The sequence below is a fragment of the Bactrocera oleae genome, chromosome 2 (genome assembly GCF_042242935.1).
Source record: "Bactrocera oleae isolate idBacOlea1 chromosome 2, idBacOlea1, whole genome shotgun sequence".
In the NCBI taxonomy this organism is placed as follows: domain Eukaryota; kingdom Metazoa; phylum Arthropoda; class Insecta; order Diptera; family Tephritidae; genus Bactrocera; species Bactrocera oleae.
Window position 1 is genome coordinate 13,128,749 of NC_091536.1, and position 25,440 is coordinate 13,154,188.

The 25,440-nt window shown below is 31.1% G+C and overlaps 1 protein-coding gene and 1 non-coding gene across 2 annotated transcripts; both read right to left on the reverse strand.

The window, feature by feature from the left end:
• Nucleotides 1-2,051: 2,051 nt before the first annotated feature.
• TRNAY-GUA (transfer RNA tyrosine (anticodon GUA)) lies at nt 2,052-2,145 on the reverse strand. The gene is made up of 2 exons: nt 2,109-2,145; nt 2,052-2,087 (listed from the first exon to the last, which is right to left on the reverse strand). It is a non-coding gene; the product is annotated as a tRNA-Tyr (tRNA).
• A 3,083-nt stretch (nt 2,146-5,228) lies between these two features.
• LOC106618996 (esterase B1) lies at nt 5,229-24,488 on the reverse strand. The gene is made up of 7 exons (XM_036378140.2): nt 23,955-24,488; nt 21,812-22,046; nt 8,190-8,502; nt 7,975-8,125; nt 7,336-7,896; nt 7,091-7,266; nt 5,229-7,014 (listed from the first exon to the last, which is right to left on the reverse strand). Exons 2-7 carry the CDS (start codon nt 21,853-21,855, stop codon nt 6,553-6,555), a joined length of 1,707 nt encoding a protein of 568 aa, XP_036234033.2. The 5' UTR covers nt 21,856-22,046; nt 23,955-24,488; the 3' UTR covers nt 5,229-6,552.
• Between the last annotated feature and the right edge of the window lie 952 nt (nt 24,489-25,440).

Sequence of the window (25,440 nt, forward strand, 5' to 3'; positions counted from 1 at the left end):
CTTAATGAAACTGGGTACACGTGTAAGGACGAGTTCTTAGTTGGGCGTAATCGGAACATTGCCACGCCTGCAAGACGCCATTAAACAAAATTCTATAATGTGCCATAACTATGCACTTAATTATGATTTGGAACTGTAGTTCGGCACAGGTGATTGCGTAGCAAAGAGCACCTGTTTCTAATTTTAAAAAAATGGGCGTGGCCCCGCTCTCTAAAAAGTTTAATGCACTTATCTCCCAAACCATTCTAACTAAAATAACCAAATTCGTTCTGTGTTTGTATGTCTAAAATTTCAAAAAAAAACTCTTGACCAAAAACACTGTAACGATGTACCAGCTTCATCACGTTTGTTGAAGTTGAGTATTAACATAACAAAGTAGCTAGATTTTTCACTCAAAATTATGTTTTAAATACTCATTTCAATGAAAAGTTTGGTAAGTAGAAGCAGCCTACAATCCTTCCTACCGGATCGGTTCGTGAACTTTTTAATATATCAAATTTCGAGGAGAGGGTTTCTATCAAGTCATGCTGTGGTTGAGTCGATATAGCCAAGTCTGTCTGTCTGTTCGCCTGTATATACGCGAAATAGTTAGGATTATTGCCTAAGGCAACGGTGCAATCTCCGAAGAAATTATTCCGATCGGATCACTATATCATAACACAAACTGACCGATCAAAATAAAGTCTTGTAATTAAGATTTTATATTTGTAAAGGGTATTATAGTTTCGGCCCAACTGAAGTTTACATTTTTTCTGAATTTTTGCTGTAATTGGATGGTAAGTTCTCTAATATATATTTTTGCAAATAAATGGGCATTTCTTACCTTCAGATCTTAAAACTCAACATTTGACAAGATGTTCATGTTTATTGTTGTAAAAATTAAGATACTAGATGTAATGATCGAGAGGAGTAAACTAAAATATTTTTTGCTACTCAGTGCACTCACTCACTTCCCTTAACGTCTATTTTGACAAAAAGAGTTTCGAAGCTTTAGACAATGGGCACCACTCATATTCATTATTTCTGATTGCAATCAGTTTAATTTATAAATTAAATTTAATTGTTAAATTCAACAATTAATTACCACAATTGAATAATATTTTATTAATTTCATAATTCGTAAACTTATTTGCACGAAAAACAAAAATTAATTGCATTAAGATAATTACATACCTATTTCAAGGTCTTTGTTTTTTTTATTTTTTATTTGTATAAAATAAAATTTCAAACATTAGCTTTATTTGAGCGTGAAATTGTAATATTGTTAAAGCTTTTTTTATAACTCGCTTTGTACAATTCTAAATGTTTAAATTTGTATGCAAAACTATGTCCTATATTTTGACTTGTTTACAGCTTGTGGTTAGATAATTACGAAAATTATGCAAATACGGAGCACATTTGATGAAAAACTGGTGAAAACAATAATGAATTGTTGTTAATTACACACCAATTACTGTAAATCTTCATACAATTCATGTTCTTTGATATTGTAAATACTTATATATAAATATTGTAACAGAAATATGATTTCGGAAAAGTATCTTATTAAAAAAACCAGAATAATCATTAACTTCGGTTGCACTAAAGCTCAAAAGCCTTGACAAATAAAAAAGTTTCCATACAAGAACTTGACTTTGATCGATCGGTTTGTATGGCAGCTAAATGCTATAGTGATCTGATCTGAACAATTTCTCCGGATATAACATTGTTGCCTTAGACAATAACTCGTGCCTAATTTTGTGAAGAAATCTCGTCAAATGAAAGAGTTTTCCATACAAGCACTTGATTACGACCGTTCAGTTAATATGCATTTATATGCTTTAGACATTCTAAAAGATGTATTCGGAAGTTATAGTAATGCTTTGAAAAATAAGCCATGTCAAATTTTGTTAATATATCTTCCCAGATAAAAAAATTTTCCATACTTCCTAACCGAGTTAACATCCTTATCGCAATGTAATATAATTACTAGCATAACTATTAAACATAATGTACCGTTACGTTCTGTTTTCAATAAAAATATAATTATTTTATGATTAAAAGAAGTTTTTTCCTTCGAGCCGGATTTGAACCAGCGACCTATGGATGTCTACTTAGCGATTATCTTTCTACAGTCCACCGCTCTACCAACTGAGCTATCGAAGGCTATATGTTTTCGCTGATTTATGTTGTCTATGCATAAATTTGTTTGTGTCAACATATATGTATTTGGTGTTAATTGATCTGCTGTTTGCTTGGGTATTTCTTATCGTTTGCGAAGATTTGATGATGTTGAACTTGGAGTTTCTTCGCTATCTAGGCGCGTATTTATTTTATACATAAATATATGTATAAATGGTGAATGTTCAGCGCATATCAGCACGATTTGTAATTTAATGCCGCTGCGAATATACAACAGAAGATCGATATAGTCTTAAGATTTTTATACCTACGCAATATGTTGCTGCAGAGTGTTTGTTCACCTAACAATCGTTTGGAATACCTATAACTTATAGAGATAGATATATAGTTGAATATACCTATATGAAGGCTTAGGACGATGAGACACGTTTAATACTAAATATTTTGAGGAGAAGTTTTTTCAACACCTTCTTATACTGTGTGAAAATAGATGAAATCGGTTCGTAACCACGCCCATTTCCCATATAATGGTTATGTTGAAAACAACTGAAAGTGCAATACCTCACTAAATAAATACATCAGCAACATTAAATTTTATATTCATGATGGTGCGCGAGGGTTGCATAAGACTCAATAAAATAATTGGAAAGTAGGCGAGGGAAGGTAAAAGTAGGCACCGCCCACTTTTTGGTGGAATTGAGTATTTCATAAGCTACTGCAGCAATATTAACTAAATTGATAAAGTAAACGTGTAAAAATGGGCGAAATCGAGATAAACCAAAAATATCGGTCAATCTCTGAGATATATTAATTAATTTCAGCGAGTATCTTTTTCTAATAATAGTGTGTCTTTGTGTAAATAATAAGTAGAATCGGTTCAATAGTTTCCCTAATTCACACAAATCTTATACACAAATTTTCGAATTTCTGGTTGATCACGAAAACACTTCAAAACTTGTTTTGATCTTTGGAATTCGAAAAAGGCTACTTATGTTTTTAACGGATTTGTCAAAAGGGTAATTTTTTTATTTTGATTATAAAAACGTTTGACAATAATAACAGAAAAATCATAAGTAGTTTTAGTAGTATTGCACATACTCCATAAACTCCGATTACTGTCGTCGTCCAATTTGTGAAAAATACAGTTTCGAAAAAAGCGTGTTGCTGAAGCTCGCTTCCCTGAACGCTTCAACACCCCACAGCGAATTGGACCTGAAAACATTTTTCGTAACATTGCAGCCAAATGAATAAATGTTAGGCACGCAGCAGGAATATTCTTCCGGAAAAAGAACAATAATTTCCATAAAAAAATTTCCTTTTTGTTAAATTTGGAAGCAATGACGATTCTACATAAATCTGCGCACCATCTGGCTTCGCTTTATTTTCACTTCTTTATTAGTTGTGCGCGTAAACATTTTTCAGATACTAATATGAGCTAATTAAGCTGAGTTTATTTTTTCCGAATTAAAAGACCATCACTCATACATTATTATGATTTTAGACAAATAAAGAATATGCAACTTATTATTGTTCGAATTTGTCTCGTGAGTTTTCCAGATTTGTGGGATTATATATGTATATATATATTAGGGCAAATCAAAAAAAAAAATTTTTTTTTCGCTTTCTAAGAATATCTCTCCAAGTATGAGCTCTTAATTTTAACGAAAATGTCCGCTGCCCCACATTTTTCTATTTGTTTTTTATTATCTGAAAAAAAAAATAATATCTCGCTTTCAACTACAATACCTTCAAATATAGCAGGCAGAAAATTAAATGCTGCTCTAAAAAGGTGTCCTACGATTTTTTTTGTAAACCTAACAGTTTAAAAGATATTAACAGTTGAATTTGATATATGTTAAAGCAAATTAATTTTTTTCTCGTGAATTTTACAACTCAGTGAAAAAAAAAATCATTATAAATCGGAAAGCTCATAGTTTATAGGAAATTTACTGCTCTACAAAATGGTCTCTTATATTTTTTCTTATCTTTATTGGTGTTAAAATATGAAAATAAGCTCCGTCCCTCATTTAACGTCTTTCAGCTGTTGTAATTATAAGTAAAGGTTTTAATGGATGTTATGGTAAGTTACGCAGAAATTAAGTCACACGTAAGTAGGTCTAGTAAACGGTGATACTTCCCTTAACCACCACGTAACCTAGTAAAGTCTTTGATCGCAGAAAGTAGGCGTCCTAGAATGCAATCTACATGAATTTCATGACAGAAATTATATTTGCTTGGAGAATAAAACAGTCTATAAATTGGCGAAATAAAATAATATTTTCTTGCTTGTGAGAAGTATATTTTTAGTTGTTCTCTCCAACATTTATAACATTTGAATGTATTACATTTATAGTAAAATATTTTTAATAATTATTAGAATCACAATCCATTTAGTTTTAACGGTATGCTTGTCCGTAGTAATAAGCGTTGTAAAAATATTTCAAAATATACAAAATTACACAGATATCTTCTGGAGTACTTTTAAAAAAATACACATTTAAGACGGTTTAATTTCAAAACCTCTGACAATTAAATGTGCTTATTTTTATTTTTTTATTTTTATTTGTAACTATTATTTAATTTTATTCACTTAATTTAAATATACATTAACATACATATCTTATAAAGGAAGCTTTTTGCACATGGAATTTGTATGTTTGTTTGTATTTAGTTAGTGTGATAAGCGACACAACCTTTTCCTGAATAAAATTTCTAGCCTTCTGTAAGTTAAGGTTCGTATTGTAGACACCCAAGTTGTAGGCTTAGTTATATGAGATGTACATTTGAGCTAGAAGACAGCCCATAAGTTTGGGTGGCTAGCAATGTAAATTTAAAATTTTGATTTATTTCTTCTTCCGTTGCATTGTTGTAGAGTTGCCATTTTTTTCCGGTTAGTTGACTCTAAAAATCACATTTTGTTCATTACATATAATGTCACATTTTCATAAAAAGGTACTTTTGTTTTGATTTACCTAGGTACATATGTAATTAACTGGCATTTAAGTTTTTGCAAATATATTTTAAATATACATTTTCTTCTATTTCCGGTGACTTTTCAAGTTTATAGTTTGCTTTATTATTATAATTACTATTATTGTTTGTGTTGCTTTCTCGTAATTTTTCAAGTAAATATAACGTTGAAAATCCTTGTTCATAGAATCCTGTGAAACTTTATCTACGAGCTTTTATTGTATAAAAATTAGAAACAAGACAAACACTAAAAAATTACTGTTTTCCCGCAAACTTTGTTCGCTTTAATCCGGTAAAAATTATTTTTCATTTGCAAAATAAAAATTAGCTACTAAATAACATATTTGAGTTCTAAAACGTCTTTTTGAAAAGCTCCTTAGCTTTCAAAAATATTTTACACGTTCAAAGCGATACAAATAACACGCATGGATGAAAGCTCTAAAAGCTCTGAAAGCTTCGTAACTTTTCAATTTGGAGGAGTGTAAAAAATACGTTTGCTGCATTGTAACTACCAGAATATTATTTGTATTATTTTATTTTAAATACAAGTATGTCAGTGAAATGAAATGTGATCGAGTTTAATGTAAAATATGTTGTTACGAATTATATGCATTCAAAGCTTCAGGTATAATGCAATATGTGCACAAGCTTTTAGCTAATATTTAAAAATTTGTTAGTTTTACTCACTGTTTTGATATTTAATAAAGATTTAAAGCTTTTACTGAAACAATTTTGCTGGCGAAATTATTAAAAATATCGTGAATTTGCAAAAATTTCTGTTGTTGAGTTTCACTTAAATGTTTATATTTACAAAAGTTACAAAAAATAACTTTAGATGCTCTAAAATATGAACTTCGAAGCAATATTCAAGACGTTCTTATTTTTATAAACTATTTCAAAATATATGTTACAGTTAGAATACATCAGTTTTCAGTTTATATTGATAACATTTACAAAATTGGTGGTACATTTGTAGCGTCAATTTTAACAGTTTTTTTAGCGTTTTGTATGTTACGATAAAAATGTTTTATATTAGCAAGCTTAGGCTTTGTCTTTCGTAAGTTGCTTAAGGAAACAGCTTTTATTTTAATAACATTTATCTAGATCTATAAAACTATAATTATTTGATATAATACATTGTCTTTAATGTTAGCAACACTTACTGCAAGCTCTTAAGATATGTTGATCTTATATACTGGCTTACTACAAGTATAGAAAAGTTACTTAAATGCTTTCAAGCTCTATAAAAATTTACAAAGAAAACAAAAACTTCTCATAACAAATTGGCCTTTTACGCTTCGTCTTTGAAATTGAATTCTTTGCTAACACTACAGACATTTGATTTGGCAATACAAATCCTTTATGAAAAGTGTCTGTTAAAAAATGTTCAGAATAAGTTAAGTATGTCTCGCTTGGTATATAAATTCGTTGAATCTATAAATAAACCATTGTCTCCAGTATTCATATAAGCTGATCAGGACTGTAGAAGTTCTCCCAAACTAACAATTTTTTTAACTCTGGCACATCGATCTCCTTCAATTCATCGGATATATTAAGGCACTTTAATTGTCGTTTCTCCACAGCGGCTTTCGATACTGGCTGCCATAAGTCAGCATGTTCTGAATCATAGTTGGGATCCGAGTGCGCGGCAAAGTGTGTCCACATACCCACAAGCTGTTCAATGCATTTGTACTCACGTGTATGATTTTTCAGCTTACGCGCAACAGAATTATAAAATAAATAGGAGAGATCATCGCCGTGACATGTGCCGCGTACCTTCTTACCACAGCTGAGTATACGCAGGTGATTGAAATGCTTCGAATCGAAATCGAAACGATACAAATAGGTGGGGGCTGTGGCGTAAGTCATACGCGACAATACTGAGCGATAGATGGGAAACCAAAAGTATTCATGTGAAACCATCTGTGTAAAGTATTGAGAATAAGTAGAAATTAAATAAATTTTCCAAGTCGTGTTATTTAATATTTGTTTAACTTACCAATAGATACTCGTGTAAAGTTTCTAAACTGGGCTCTTTATCGCCATAATACGTTTGTCTCAATTGCATGCCGTATTCTTTGCACAATTCGCTTTCACGATCCATGCCGAGTTCGAGTGGTATCACAAAGCGACAGTCGCCGAGTTCATTAAGTAGTTTGGGATTAGTTTTCGTTTCTATAATATATAAGTAATGCAACGCAATATGGTTTTGAAATAATTGAAACACAAAACGTTGCAGCTTACCCGAATATAACAATAATCCTTCATTCGACACGCCACCAATAATCATCGGTATATGATTACTCCATGCAGTACGCATCATTTCAATTGGTTTTCTATGCACCACACAATGAGCTGTGACATACGGCTCGATTACTGGGCCAAAGGAAAAGCCAATACGTTCACGTTTCTCTTCGTCGGAACATAAGTCTTCATTAGCCTTAACTATATCGGCACCCCTTGCTTTGCGTAAGAAAGCAAAAGTCTCCTGATCATTATCTTCTCCCGTATAACCAGCAGCCACAGCTAGGCGATATGGCCAATTGTGTTGTGGCGTAACTGCCCATGGCGATAATGTATTGCCAGACATAGAGATCGCTTTGTGAAATAGTCCCCGCGTTTGATCGGTGATCATCATGTAATGTACCGATGCACCGCCGGCGCTATCTCCAAAAATTGTTATATTATTGCTATCGCCACCGAAACGTTCACAATTTGCTTTAACCCAACGTAGTGCCATCACTTGGTCTTTGAGACCGGCATTGCCAGGCACATCAAAAGCGGGATTATCCATGCAAAGAAAGCCTGAGAAAGGAAAAAAGAGAACTATAAACTATCGAGTATATATACAACTATAAAGCTTTTGCTTAAACAATGTCTTACCGAAGGGTCCTAGCCGGTAGGTTATTGAAATAATGACAACATCTTCGCGCAACAAATAGTCCGGACTATAAAGTTCACGTGAAGCTTCACCAAACTGAAAGCCGCCACCATAAATCCACACCATGACCGGCCTAAGTTTATCCGGACTTAACTACAAAACAAATGAAATCTTACTTATGATATTATAACTAAGTAGTAAAATATAATAGACTTACATTCTTTGAATAAACATTTAGGTAGAGACAATCCTCTGAGCCATCTGTCATTTGGAATACAAAATGTTTTTGTAGTGGCTTGGGACCACGCGACGTACAACTTCTCACTTCTATCCAAGGTTCTGGCGGCTGTGGTGCTTTGTAGCGTAGCTCACCTACTGGTGGCTTGGCAAAGGGTATTTTTTCGAAACTATAATATGAATCACCATATATGGACTTACGTTTAACACCTTTCACGGGTCCATATATGGTGCTGACAATTGTTTTTTCATTAGTGCGAAAGCGTCGCTGTTGTACTTTGAAGTCGACCATTCTATAGCGCAGAGGAGCAAGAAAGAAAATGGAAGAGATATTTCATTACTAGTAGTTGTAATGTAGATATATATATATTAAGATAATATGTATAATTTTCAATAAAAAAGTGTATGCTAAAGTTATATAATATTAAATACTGAAACAAGCTTGTCTGCAGAAGAAACCTTTCAGTCATAATCAACGCCTAAAGCGGCTGGGACATAAGATGTTCGAGCGTTTGATAAAACCAGACTGAGCGTATTGCTTTTGAAAATGTTTTTATATTAAATACCTATTTCTACTCTATTTTGAAATAAAATCGCTTAAATAAGACATAATCTTAAAGGTAAAGTTGCCGACCCTGTGACAATATAATTTATTATAATTTTTTATTTATTTTATTATTATTATAAAACGTGATTTTATGACTAAGTTTGATCGGTATAGGAGGCATGGAAAAAGTATTTTTATATCTTCTCATAATTAACTATTTATATATAATTATATATCTCTTATGTAATGCGTTATAAAAATTTCTTTTCCTGCTGTTGTACCGCACAAAAATCAATCATTCAAGTATTGTTTTAAAGAAGAGCAATTGCTGCATGTGACTAAATAACATTATCTGCGCATTTAACGGTAAGTTATGTAAAAGCGTAGATAAGGGTGCGCAGAAAAGCATAAAGAAAACATTTTATGTTTATACAAAAAAAAAAATGTATTCAAATTCAAACATTTTTCGTTTATGTTATGTCAACATACTAAATATACCAAAATAATGCTGATGATTCATCATATCGCTGTAATTTTCTGTTATCGCCAACCCTTTATCAACGCCAATTCCCCCAAAAGGAACTTAATATAATCAGACGGGTCAGCAGAAAATCGTCATTCATCAAACTGGTATTTAATATTGATTCTTAAAGGCTTGAAAGTGTATTCATAATAGAATAGTCTAGAGGTCTAAACGATATTGATACGCGCTTCTAATTTCCCGGACATTCCTATGCAAATTATGCAGATAAGTACAACCAAAAATTTGTAAGTACTTGTTATCAAAGTGTTTGATGTTTCTGCTAGCACACGTAACTGTACACAAAATTAAGCTCATAAATTGCTGCTTTGATTTCAGCTGACACATTTAGCGTTAGATAAACAAACATAATATTTTACTTTGACATAGTTGATAAAGTAAAAAAATTATGAATATTATATTTTTTATCGGAATATAATGCGTAGTTCTACCTACATATAGCTCTGAAAATGTGTGAATTTTTGCACTTGGAACCCATCGTAATCGATTAATTTCCGCTCTGAGTAGTTCCCACTATTATGAAATGATTTGCATTGAAACCGGTATAACAACACGTTGTTAATGAAATACTGTAAAATAAATGCGCCAATATGTAGGCAACATATGCCATGCTCTTTCTTAGCATACATAACTTACAACACTATAAATGATATTGAGAACGGAACCTTGTATATTGTGTATTATTTTTGTTGCGTGAGTTCTTAGCATTCAAGTTCCTACAAAATCTATGAAACAAGATATTTCTTCAATTAGTCGGAAGCTAGATATGATTTTTTTATATAGAAATTTGTAATAAGAAAAAAATGTAAGGCGGAGGATCTTCCCGTTACATTTAAGAGCTCATACTTGGAGATATTTCCTTTGAGTTGTATAAGAACTTATTTTTCAGAAAGCGAAAAAAAATGTTTGTTTTTACCCACCCTAGTGGTTACACAGAAGATTGATTTCGAAACCATTAGGAGTATTTTCTTATCAATTATGGAAACACGGACTTTTTAAAACATGACATTCGACATTTGACTATTCAAGGGAATTCACCTGATACAAAAAAATTAATAATTGTAAGCTCTGAAATTTCCAAAATCATTAGAAAAGTTCTTTCGAAAAATGTGACTTAAGTCATTCATTTTGGATGGCATTATGTCTAAATAATAAATATTCATAAAATTTAAGTTGCTCTGAGCTCTGAGCGTTTCATTCGATTTTTTCTCAATAATAAAAACCTAACTGCACGAACAGTAAAATAACATTTAATTCATAGGTAACAAAGAGTAGTCGTTTCTTGATTTAACCTTACTTTTTGTAACTTAATTAATTAAATACTCAAAACACTTGCAAAATACAAATGTCACGCTTATATTTGTTTGCTTGTATGTTTGTAAACATTTGCTGATAAGGCGGTCTCCGGGCATAACTTCGGCTATTATTTATAAAAACCCATACGTTATTTTTCGGCAAGTCAACATTTATTAAATATTATGCCTTTTCAAAATAAAGTAACCTCAAGTTGTAAAGCGCTTAATAGCTGGGTGCAAAAATCACAAAAAATTAGATCTAACGCCGGTAAGCCCCTAATGTATAATATTACTAATCCCATATAATTTTGCTTTCTTACTTGGAAACAAACATAAATGTAATCAAATTTAGCTGAAATTATGCTATCAATTTCACAAATAATCTCACATATTTTTCAAATCAAGCTCAATTTGCTGAGTAAGCATAGTTTTTGTTGACATAATATATTAAATTACTTACATATAAATGAGGCTTGACATACGGACACATATATTTATATATTAATCTAGACCGGTTTTCCTTTCAAAATTTTACATTGTTACATTTAGCAGCAGCTATTAAGGCTTGGAAATGAGGTTCGAAATGAGACTTATTAGATTAGTTCCAAAAATTAAGAATATAGCACACATTAACAAACTGGTATATGTGTGACTTAGATTAGAATTTCATTATTTGTTTATGAATTTTTTGCAAAATAACTTCATATTCGAACACACACGAGGGTGTTCTGAATCGACCGGAAGCAATTGTAGTAAGATCTGGGCTATAAAGGCTGGTGAGAAAAAACTTTTCAGAATCTATTTTCTAAATAGTTTATTGTAAAATGTCAATCGAAAAATTAATAAGGAAGGGCTGACTTCTGGTATACCCGAACATTTTATACTCTTGCTGGGTAAAGTGATATGCATTGTGATTTTCGTATATAATATATTTTAATTAAAAGTAGGAAGTATTGCATCTAATAAGATTAGAAAGAGATTGTTTCTGAATTTTATTGCGATTTCCTACATATTGAACGACAGATGCATTATAAAATCAACCGAAAGTTCTAAATATTTAAGTTAGATATATGGGGGCTAAAGGAAGTACTCAACCGATTTTAAATATTTTTGCCACAAGATCATGCAGTCATCACAAAAATATTCTCCTCAAAGAATAATACAAGAACTCACAGATTGACCGATATGTTCAGTAAACAAATCAACCACATACACTGGGGTGTCCACATATTTGGTGTTTGGGTTCTTGAAAAGTTATAGCACGATTTCGACAATACAATATTTAGGAATAACATTAAGTATCTTGAGTGCACAATTTAGGCAAAATCTTACGCTAATAGCTTATTGATGTTTGATTTGTATACTGCAGTGAAAAATTGAGATGGAATTTAAAAGTTTGTTAAACGGAAGTAGGCGTAGTTGTCATTCGATTACACCCATTTTCGCAGTGTCTAGTAGTTGTATTTTAGTAACCTCTTACAGCAAATTTGGTTGAAAGAGGTCAAGTAATTTCTGATATGTGGGCTTTCACCTGAAAGTGGGCGGTGGCACGCCTTTTGTCCAATTTTCATACCAGCACCTATAAAGCCTTTCTCTATCATTTTGTTTTTGAAATTTATTGCTTGTGGCGCATTTTTTCAGTGAGTTAGCGCTTTTTTAAAGGTTGCAACATATTCGTTATATATGTTAGGGAGTGGGCGTGGTTATTATCTGATTGTACGCATTTGTTTAAAAATAACTTCCTTTCAGCAAGTTTGGTTGATTTAGCTTTAGCGATTTGGAAAATATGTACATTAAATCATTTAGGAGGCGGAGCCATGTTCGCTTTAAAAAATTTTAGCTAGCAGGTGTCCTCCACTTCTATGATCCTCTGCATCAAATCAAAGTTCTGAGTCTTAATTTAGTACTTAGTTATGGTACAATTACTTCCATCTGCAAACTGACCTCTCATATGTAGAAAGTTTCTTAGAAATATCTAAATTTTTACTCAAGTTTTCGCTTACACGGACAGACGAAAGGACAGGCAGACATTCGTATTTCAACACGTTTTGTCATTCTGATCATTTATGTATATATGTATCTATATATAACCCTTTATCTAGCTCGATTCGTTTTATGAGATACATACAACCATTAGGTGAACAAAACTGTTCTATACAACAAGTATAATCAACATGTTGCGAGAGTATAAAAATCGTTTGCTTGGTTTATATGACGTCATTAACATGAAAAGAAACAGCTAAGTTGAGGTGTAACCGAAAATTTTATACTATCGCAAAACTAAAAAGCAGCGAAATACGTTCAGGTGTTGGCAAAATCTTCTATTAAACAAGTAAGGCCCTTCCTGCGTTCGCAAGTACGGGTGTAACCTTAAATTTTATACTTTCGTGATTTACATTGATTAAAGACGGCGAAATATTTTCGGGGGTTTGCAAAATTTATATTTAAAAACGTTGCAAAAGAATTCTACATTCATTATTGGGGAAGAGATAACAATGATATTTGGTACAAGGTTTCATTACTATATTTTTTTATGTCCGTCATATTTGTATCTGTATGTATGTAAAATTAATCAATCTAACATTAATCACTATATTCATCAACAAAGTGTTATGTTTATTGAAAATATTAAATGTCATAATTTTTACAACCAAATATAGTAAAATAAAGCTAATTGAAATATTATCGCCATACCGTTTTGAGACATTTTATATTGATAAAAATTCAACCAGAGAGTTCATACCTTGAGGGCACTATTTGTGCAAACTTTATTGTCGATATCTTCCTAGGTACTATGCTGTAAAGTGAAAGGGCCTGCTGTAATTTAAAATTGTGTGAGAAGCTATGAGTCAATTGTGAAAAAAAAAGTTGCTAATATTAGAATCGTACGCAGTTGCTTTTTCCCATGTGTGTCTTTGTTGATGAATTTAAAAAAAAAAATCAATTACTTCGATTATCTTAATTGACATTTTTGAACTTTTCGCTACAACAAATAATTAAAAATGCTGCGAATAAAACTCAATTATTCTCAATTAATGAAAAGATAGTGTGCAATATTGATATTTCAAGGCCAGTGATTGCCAATAAGCTGCTGCCAAATATACCGTAAAGTGCAAAGAAAAATTTTCTAAATTAAGCGAGTTAACGAAAATTGAAATTAGTTTTCAGAAATTGGCATAAATAATATAATAATTTATTATATTTCTAATTAAGGCTTACACCTCTAATAACAAAACTTCTCGTAGGCGGTTGGACTAATAAACTTGACATTTGAATTTTTGCCCATATGCCATTCTATTTAAAAGCGTGAATCGGTGTACGTGGTAGTATAGTGTGCACCGACACATGCAAATACAATGCGGCAACAACAAAGGAAAGCTTTGTAGAATTCAATTGTTGAGCAGAACAGAAATTGCCATACAATGTATGTATTTGGCTGCTGTGTCAAAAAGATTTCACGGTACGGCGTTTTTATTTGATATTTTGCATACTATAAAATGCACCTGCATACTCGTATACACATACACTTCAAACTCATATTACGTTTTTTATGGCGTGACTGGAATTGATTTGATTGAAAAAAATTATAGCACAGTTTGCAATCGTTTCATTCAATAATTCCTTTTTTGCAATAAAATCGTTTGTATTTAATTTTTTACACACCCCTCCGCGCGTGTATGTATGGTGTCGATTTCATTGTGGTCGTTCAAGTTCCCGGCCAACGTTTATTAGCGTTACAAAAGGGGTTAAACTAGAAAGTATTTAGAATATATATATGTAAAAATTATTATATGACAAGGGAGAATATGAGGGAATTCACTTCACTTTAGCTTTAAAGGGTGGCACACTACTAACCAGTTATTATAACTGTTACATTATTAAAAAAATAACTGTTTGTCTGTTTGAGAACAACATAACAAGAATTCTTTTTTAGAAAATTTATTTTATTTTTCGAATACCCATTCGTGCGAACTTTAGATATCTTCGCAGTTTCGCAGAAATTTTCCAAAACTTTGGTGGCGATTTGCAGACTTGAAGCCAGTAAGGTATTCCGTTGAGGGGTGATTTTCGCGTGACTTGGGTCCTTCAAAAAGACAGAAGAAGCGAGACAAAAAATATGAATAGTTTCAAGTGATCATTTTCAGGAATATTGCCGAGGCGACTAAGACCTTTGACCTGATATAGAACTGAGTCCTTTCGTATTATGTAGACCTAAATGCATGGATAGAGAAAATGCTATTATAGAGATAGTTAGATAAGGTAGGTTCAGAATACAAACCATTATATGATATCATGGTTTATGATCAAAATGAAAATCAAGGTTTCTTATATCAAATTGCTCAATTTCAATGGGAAAAATTGCTTCTTCTTATGACTCGCACGTCAAAAAGTATATGTTCTTCAACCGTCTTAAAAAATGGTTAAATGATTGTACCACCCTTTATACTTATATATGTGTCATTCAACAAGTCAACTTGCTATAAGCACCCTTACACAAACTCTCTGAAACTCTGTTCACCATTTTGCGTGTCAGCCTACAATTATGTAATAATCCACGGCAGGTGTGGTCAATTGTCTAAAAATAGGAAAGAGTGAAATACTGAAATGACTGAACCCCATGGTTTTATAACCCATTTCTCTTGAAAGTCAACATTGACTAGGCGCAAAATTGACCTTGAACGCAAGCGGTAAATGAAATTGATGCTATAATAAAAATAGATGCCATCATTCGCTGCTCAAACGCCAGTTGTACTTTATTACCAAATATAGTGGACTCATGTACCTACACATATACTTGTAAATGCTAACATAACGGTAAATTTGTATGCAAGTATGAATGTGTTGCTGCATATTCACGTGGCTGAGCCAATTATCTGTCGTCATCAAAGTCATCATTCTGCGCGGTGTTTATTTTGACACATTTTACGGCGTTTTCATATGCTTGCTTTTGTAAGCATTTTATTTGTTGCTTTAGAGGTGCGGTCAATCAAATAAAGTGGCATGAAATCGAAATTCTAAGGAATTAAGTAACTGAAACTTTACGAACAATGAGATGCGGGTGTTAGGTAAGCGGAAAATAAAAAAAAATAAAAAATAGATTGAAATATAAATAAATTTGTATACAAATATTTTTCTATTCCGTGTATGACAAATTGTTAAAAATAACTGGTAAAATCCCTAATATTAGCAGTTAAGCCCAAACATAAACGGCTATTTACTAACACAATCACAAATATACCTTGAGATACATAAATACCGATTCATATTTTTAGTAATTCAAAAATTCGATTTCTGCTATTTGGTTATGCATTCAAAAGAAAAATAAAATGAATCAATTTTGTAACAAAAATATACCGACGAGCATAAAAAGAATCAGCAACTTGTTGAATAGTCACATATATGTATTATAACATAAGCAAACAAAGCTATATACTAACAAAAAAATATATGTATTCACATAGGTAAATACATACGCTGATATGTATATAATGTAATGTGCGGTTTGTATATCTATCAAAATGTAAACATATGCCCCAAAAGCTCGTTGAGTATTTTTTTGTTTACAGAAGATAAACCAAAAATGGTTTGGCTCAATGCCAATAGTGACGCCAAATTTCCACCAGCGGAAGAAATCATAAAGCCAATTATATATGGATTTTGTGGATTTGAAAATTTCGCTCAAGAGATATTGTTTTGGCTGGCTGACATTTACGAATAAAAGTACTACATTCTATTTATATTATAATTTGTCAAATAAATACTTATACAAATAAATATTTGTTTGTTGGCTCGTGATTTATGCGCTTATATATAGATTATTTGTTAGAAGGCTCTAGACATAACAAAAGTTTGATAGGTTGCACCAAAATTTTTATAAAATGTTGTTTGCAGATCTCATCTGTGTCACGTGAAAGCGATAAATTATTAAAAGAACGGAAAGTATCATAGCAAAAAAAAAAAAAAAAAAAATAATGAAAATATAGAATATTTAATAATTTAATTAAATTATTATTACATAAAAATAAGTACAAGTACAGATTAGCGATAGAAGGTAACTCACGAAAATTATTAGACTATGGGGCGCGAAAGACATTTTTTTTGTACCAAAACTATATAATATATATATATATATATATACTTGTATATATATACCAAATTTGGTCTGGCATTCTTTATAGCGTGCGCTTAACCTGTTGATTTGGTCTGATTAGACCGCAAAAAAATTTAATTGTTTAATAATTTTGACAATCTATCGATATAAGAATATCGATTAGCGAACACGTCATCCATTGTAGCAGCTCTCCGTCAAAATTAAAATCTTTTTACTAAATACAATCTCTTTGTATATTTCGATATCATTGATGGACGAAATATCCAGTAAGTTCATAAAAAACTAAGCTTTTCTTAGACTCGAAAAAGTATGACTTCGGCATAGTATATATATATAGCTACTAGCATACCCGTCTTTAATGCGTTGACTACGTATAAGAAAAATCAAGACAGTGTTTGTTGAAATTAGTTTCGGAATATTTATTCGATCGTATAAATGCATAATAATATGCATCATAATTGTATTCTAGTGTGTTGTAGTTGCGGTGCAAATGAAGTTTACGTTTTTTCTCGTTTAAAGTAGCTTTGAAATGAAATTAAATCACGGTCACGGACAAAGGTTATCAAATTCACATGAACTACAGCGAATATGTAAAAAGTATATTATTTTTTTTCGCGTTTGCAATAGTTTTCAACCAATATTTACTCGGTACTGTAACATACACATATGCATATATGGCCTTAGGAAACATCTACCCTCTATCCCATGACCTTCACGTATTGTCATTTATGCATATGCATGCAAGAGCTGCTGCATATTTGCAGTACTGACAATAGAGCTTAGTTACAACAACAATATTTGCACAGCAGTATGTACTTTTTGCGCATAGCTGAAGCTTTAATAAACATGTGTGTGTGTAGATATGTACACGCCTTCCCGAGGCTATTGTCCTTTTTTCTAAACAAGACTTTTTATATATTTACTATATACACACGCACTTACACATCAACTTACGCTGTTACAGCAAGAGAACTTTCAGCGGTTGCACGTGCTGCTGAGAGCATGAATCTGTGTATTTTTCTCATCTCCATTTAACATGACCTCTCCGTTTCACATTGCGTGTTTGTGTGTGCGTTTGGTGAATGAGATGAAAAGCTCTTTTTCAGCATCGCTCGAATTCTGTAGAGTCTGTAGTTTATATAAGAAAAACCAAAAAACTACTGCATAGAGTGGAGAGCTTTCAAAAAGCAGTGGTCATTGAAAGTGGATTGTGTGAGGTTAGGCTGAACGTGTTGAAAGCTGCGAAATAACGAATGTAATGTATGTAATGCAACCAAATATATAAACATGAGTAAAGTCTGAGTCAACGCAAACATTTTTATTTTTATTTTACTTTAATCATGCTATTTTCTTATATCATATGTTTGCTTGGCGATTTTTTATGCCCATTCAGCAACAGCCACCTTCGTCTAGCGACAGGAGTTCAGCAACAGAAAATGTGCTCAAAAATTTACTTCTACCCAGATTTATAACGGCATGTCTGTAATGCCAGTAGGGTTGTTATTATTATCTATTTGTGATTGTATCGGTCTCTAAAACTACAAAGTAGAACTCTAAAATCAGATGTCATATGGATCAATCGGAGCTGATATTCAGAAACTTGGATCACCGGACTATGATCTCATTACAATTATGTGGAACGCGAAATCTGAAGTCTTAATGAATTTTACAAAATGTACGTTTGTATATCGGTAGATTGGCATCAAATTTGCACCTACAAAATTTATTTCTGTTAGAATCCACTGTATGGTCTACTGAATCCAGTTTGTAATCCACTTTGAAATTTATTAAATTTAAATTATTCAAAACACTAACTATACTAAAACACATCGACATGAACTACTTCTAGCGACGAAATTGACGTCGCTTAAAATTTACAGTTTTAAGATTTGCATGCCGACAACTAACCTCAATTACTAAAATAATTTTGTTGGAATTTGTTAAGATCTGGAAATATTTGACACTCATCCCATTAAGTTTTTAATTTTCCAAGCAAATTACAATATAAGTGATATAATTCCCACTGACCTTGAATATATTCTAGCTTCTATTTTTCAAAATAGCCGCCGGCTCTCATTGTTTATGCCATCAAGTTTTACGACAGGCTAGCGTGCTAAATACTAGCCCATTTACCTTTAAGCTGTTGATATTTTCATAAATATACATATGTAGACACCCACCTTCGTATTTTTAATTTCACATGTTTGCTCTTTAGCCATTGCCGTTACTCAGCGTTGCCTGAAGGCGGCATTATGTAATACTCTTACCGACGCTTGCGCCAGTTAAAGTGAGATCATTCATAATTAGTGATTGTTGTCATTGCTGTTATTCTTAAAAAAAATAGTCATTGTGTCTTTCAAATCCACTACTAGTCTATGCCAACTTTTTGCTATTAATAAAATTCATTGTAATATTTGTTTTCTTATTTTCATGGCTTGTAGATTTACATACATGTATTTATATATACATATTATTTAAATGGCAAATAAAGCGTTTTTACGTGAACGCATACAATTTCTTTAATGATCAATAAATATTAATTAAGAAAGTTGTTTAAATAAGTAACGAGTATGTAGTGCAAAAGATTGTATTTAAATAGTAATTGCTTGTTAGTCATTTACATAAAAGTAGCTAAAATCTCTGATTACGTCTTTGTTTTACCAAAGAACTTGCTAGGTGGCGTTGTGATTAAGAACTTCCGAAATCACAAAACTCAGATTATTTTTATTTGTACCAAAAATATATACTTATTTCGTAATCGAAGAAGTTTGCAAGAGAAATCGAGAAAAAATACGACAATTTTTTAAGGAATTTTGCTATTAATTGACGGAACTACAACTCATAACATCTTACTAAATATTTGGAACAAAATTCTCAAAAATTAAAAAAAAAAATGGTTATGCACTTAAACGAGTGGAGCTTAAATTGAAAAAAAAAAACATTTAAATTTTGTAAAAATGGGTTCCGTTATTTGTTACTATGCAGACAAATTTATGCCAGATTTGAACAAAATGTCTTCCAAATGACCACTACGTCTCCGTTTGCATATCTCAATCCGTTTACGCCAGTATTCGATGGCCCACTGCAGCATTTCGGCTGGAATTTCAGCTTAAGTGCGCTGAATGTTGTCTTCGAGCTCCTTGGGCGTTGCTAGTTGCTTGACGTAAACCTTTGATTTAACATAACTACAGAGAAAATAATCTAGAGGCATTAAACCGCACGATCTTGGCTGCCATTTTACTGCGCCGATTCTCGAGATTGACGGGTGGCCAAACTTTGCACGCAGTGTATTCAGGTTTAGACGTGAAGCATGATCCGACGTACCGTCTTGTTGTAAATAGAGATTGTCTGCGTCAATTTCATCAAATTCCGGGTAAAATCGTATTTGCTGACTCATTGCGAACGAAATAAGGCGCAATGATGCCGTCATACCACAATCCGCACTCAACGGTTAATTTTTGTGATTACAAATGCAAATTTTTTCGGATTTTTGGATTTTCCAGAAAACGTGCATTTGCGTAATAATCTCAGATAATTTCCAAGCATTGAAACAAAGTGAATCATGACACGATGAAATGGCAAGCTTTACTCAACACAATGACAAAATTTGGCACAAATCCGTAAACAAGCATGTCTGCCAGGAGCTATCAAATTTAGGTCATCCCTGTTCGTAGGCGCTGTAAATTATATTTATAGACCAATAATCCCTAATAAATACTGCCTCCGATTTCTTATTTTTATACTATAGACTAAGCAATATCTCTGTTCATACCTTAGCTTTCATAAATATATAAATCTAAATTGCAATATTCCGACAAAATCTGTCACAGTATGCCAGAAATTATTTTTTATCGTTGCTTAGCTTGGAAGAAGAAATACAAAAAGGAATTTATAGACAATGTTTTACTAGTAGCCTTTCTCCAGCCAACCCTTTATTAAGATGAATTTTTGACGACCGCACGACTTACTAGAATTGAGTGTTGTAATTTTCTACCTACTTGTATGAAGGTTATGTTACTTTTTCTATATATTAAACTACTTGTATATTTTTAGGGTACGTCAAATCAAAAGTCTACGGTAAAATGTACGGTAGACCGCAATTCTGCTCAAAAAAAAAATTTGCTTGGTATAATTAATTTTATTAAAGTTTTTGTGTATTATTTAAAACAAAAATTTTTATAATTTTAAATATCACATTCGTAATACGTAACTTTTAAGAAGAAAAATTTAAATATATATAATCACTGTTCCGACTATATCTATGGTATCTTCTAAGTCTTCACATTAACAACTGCCAGATTGTATGCCACAATAATTCCAGTTATTTTTTGTATATGTAGTATATATGTTTATAAGTAGTTTCTTTTAACAAAACTTGTGCAATTAGTCATTGACTGTTTTATACAAATAGAGGACTTAAAGTATTGTATAAATAGCACCAAAATGCAATTACTTACATATGAACAAATAAATAAAAAACAATAAGTAATTTCGTGGAAATACTGAGCACTTTAAAAAGACCATCGTTACCAAAAAGTAATGAGACTCACGCACATGAAGAAAAAACTTGTAGTTAGAATAAATGTACAAATCCGATTACTACAGCATTGTAATAATATAATATAATGTAGTTTTGTATTAATTGCTTTTTTAATTCAATATATTTTTTTCCTATATTTTACCATTTTCCTATTATTTCTGAACAAATTGATAATGTGTTAAGAACACCGCATGAAAAATGTTAAATGTATTACTGTAAAACTTAATATAAATGTAAGGAACGTAATATGAAAAAAAGTTAAATCCTCAATGGAAATATTAACGTGTAAGATTTCGCTTGAAACTTCCTATCAATAAAATTTTTTTTCAAATAAAATAAAAATATAATAAAGAAAACAAAAATAGTTGGAAACTATAACCTAAATGTGCTAAAAATACCAGAAGCTCGTTAACTTGCGTAATACAATTACAACTAAATTCTGAAAAAATTTCAAATGTGGTTTGGTTTTATATTGAATACGAATACAGTAAATACAATACATATTATTAAATACATAACATATTTTCGCAATTACGAACAGTATAATTAAGTGTAAAGATTACTTACTTAAAGCCCAGCTTAATTTGATCGATGGTTTGCACAGCTGCCATGTTATTTGAAATTATTTGGTTTCGTTTTTAAAATTTTAAACTTGCACTTAAAACGTAAATATATGCATTTGCTTTTGCAGGAATTACAGTTTTATTAAATCACAAAAAAATGATATAGTCAAATAACATATATATATATATATATATATATTAGGTATCACTTGCGTTAGAATTAAATTATACGGCATTCACTGGAAATTGAATAGACACATTTGTTGTAGAAAATGGTACATGTTTAGATTGTAATTTAATATATTAATAGGTAGAATGTAATCACACATATAGAGATATGTAGCGGTAACTATGTATGGCTTTAACTGGCACAGTATAACATACAATAATATTTTCTTCTATCTGAATTGCTTTTAAACATTTTGATGTTAAAATCTTTGATGCACGGTAATAAAACCGATTCCCTGCAACGAAATTGTGTTACGTAACAAAAAGTCATCACGCTCGCTATATGCATATTATATAAAATTTACGTTACGTTAAAATGTTGCCACCTGTTTAAAAAAAATTATCGGAAAAAAATTATATGCGCAATATGGCAGTCGAGCTAAGGATGTTCAAAAAACTGAATTAAAACATTTTTACTGACAGGCGTAGCCATTTTTTCAAAACTGAAAATATAGATTATAATAATTATTAATATAAGCAAATTGTTAAAATGTAATAAAACAAGGTAGTTTAAGAATGCTTTTATTAATCAAATTTAAAAGATTTAGGAAAGCTCAATTAAGGCTGGTATAATGTGCATCGTTGCCACTTTAAAACAAATTTCGTATAAAAAAACTTGTAAGATTAACGAATAATTAAGGAATATTTTGACAGCTTTTAAAATGAAGGAAAAAGTTTGGACTTTCCGGCATATTTTCTTCTCTGTATATAGGTTTATAACAACCGTTAAGTACAAGGTTAGTTTTGTTTGCTTTTTCGCTTGCCCTAATGTGTGTGTACAATGCACATATGAACGCTAAATATTTATATTTGAACGGTTTGGCAGCGTTTGATATTTTGAAATAATTTGCTTTGATAAAAGTTCGATTGCAAATTCCAGCGAGGTGATGAATAGCATATTACAATATTAACAATTGACGAGATTTAAAAGAATTATCAGAATTTTAAATTGGAAATATGAAATTTTAAGCCTTTAATTCAATTTAATTTATTTTAGGAAATTAATTAATTAAATAAAACATAAAAAATTTGTCAAAAATATTAATTTATTTTAACAAAAACAAAATTAATTAACTAGTTAACACATACTTTATTTGTCGAAATAAATTAAGTTGAAATATTTGCTTAAAATTTTTAATTTTTAAATTTTCTCAATAATAAATAAATAATTTTATTGACTAAAACTTGACACTTTCGTTATTGTATTAGTTTTACTAATAAAATATCTAATCTAAACATAAAATTTCATTTAATTTATTTCGACAAATTAATTTAATAAATAACTAAACACAATTAGTTGCAAAAAAAAAAATAATTAAATTAAAATTATTAGTCAAAACAATTAATTTGCCAACATAAATCAAATTGCATTATATGCTTTTAATTTTCAACTTTAATTTTTTAAATTTTGCTAATTAATTAATTAATTAAAACTTTTTTGAGAAAAACTTAACACATTAAATATTTAAAGAATTTTCTATTTCATTATAGTTTTAGTTATTTTAATAAAATCTCTAGTGTGAGCAGCTGTTTTTAGTTTAGAGCCCTTTATATACTCATAATTATAAGTGTGTTTTTAAAGTTGTGCCTGCTACAATATGTTGCAGGCACACCTATACATATGTTATATATGAATATGTTATATATGTGTATAACTAAGTTTGTACATCCATACACTTGTGTATACCGCTTTCTGTGTATCTGTGCATGATTTACAATGTATGTACATCCTAAATTATTTGCTTTCGAAAAGCTTTCGCCTGCATATCCTTGCAAGGACGAAAAGCTCGGGCAGTGTTAACAATTTTATATAGACAAATACAGTTACATGCGTATGTTTTGTCGTTGCAAACAATATTGAAATATAATATTTTTGTTTCTGAAAGATGTACACAAAAATTATTTCTTGAGAAACTCACACTTAATCGCACATATGTATGTAATAATTTGTATACATATATGTATGTTACGTATGTATGTATGTCTATCACAAGCTTGCTTTCAGCTACTTAGTAAAATATTTGCAAAAACTTTTCACTAATTCATCACTTCCTTTTGTACGCAATTTAGTTCAATTTACTTTTATTAAACGCTTCAATTCAATTCTATATTTTCAGATAATTTCTTTTGTGTACGCAAACGTTTTAATTTCTGTTTTCGGCGCACACACATCTACAAGCGTTAATTAGCGTAAGAATTTTTCCTTTCAATATTGTTGATTTATTAGTAAACTAAATAAGTTGGTTGTTTAGTTGATTGGTCTGTATGTTGAAGCGTCACCGCCAATACACGTCGGTGTCGAAGTCGGCGTATCGAACGCAACGTAAATTTGTAAAACACTGGCAAGACAACCGTTTAGCGCGATAGCAACTCATCAACTGGCTGTGCTAGCAATTCTACAGATACCACAGCACCAATATGTTGCCGCTGTTGGTTCAGTTGTGTGACTGTGCACGTAAAAAGTTCTGATAACACATATGTATGCTTTCTGCTTGCCGCAACAATCTAATTCAATATATTTGCTGACTGGTGTGTGTGTGTGTGTGAAATTCTTTCTAATTACACACACATACATACCTATATATGCGAGCGCTAGAAGAACGTGTTTATGTATAATACATAGGCGCCTTTTGCTGGTGGGCTTGTGCCGCCGGCAAGCTTATAATATATACCTATATAGATATATAAATGTAATATAAGTGTTTATGTAGAAATATACTTATATGTATGCAGCTGTGTATTTTAACAGCAGCAATCAGCTGTTTCCGATTTTTTGCATATGAGAGCACGAGTGCCAATTGAGTTGCTCTTTTTAAGCACACCCACATGTTACATTTCGGTTTATTTTGAAATTTTGTGGTTCGTTGCGGTTTCTATTTCGTGTCAATTATGCAAATGGGCAGCAATTTTCAATTACAATCTTAAATAGGTGCTAATGAAGTTAAAACTTGATTAAATGTTAATCAAATAAAGCAAAGTTAGATTTACTTGAGTGGCGCTTTGTTATTATAACCTTATATAATTGTTGTTGTTTTGTTTAGAGAATGCGGTAAAAAAAAATATAAATAGCTAGTTAATAAAATGAAATATGTGATTTTAAATAATGCAAACAAGTTAAGAAAAATCATAGTTAACAACCTTCTTAGCTGCCCGGTTGTACAGTTAAAATTTTAGAAATTCAAAGGCATGAAAACAGCTATGTATATAAATTATGAATACGCTGAAAAAAAGTGTTATTACCTAAGGAAATTATTTGAATATCCAATACAAAATTTTGAAAATAATTTCAAATTAATTTTTGTAGCGTTTTTGTCGATGTAAGCTGTTTTTTTAAATATTTGGTACTTAATCCATGTAAGCTATTTTATTAAAACTTTCAACTGTGAAATTTTAATGTTTTTTTTT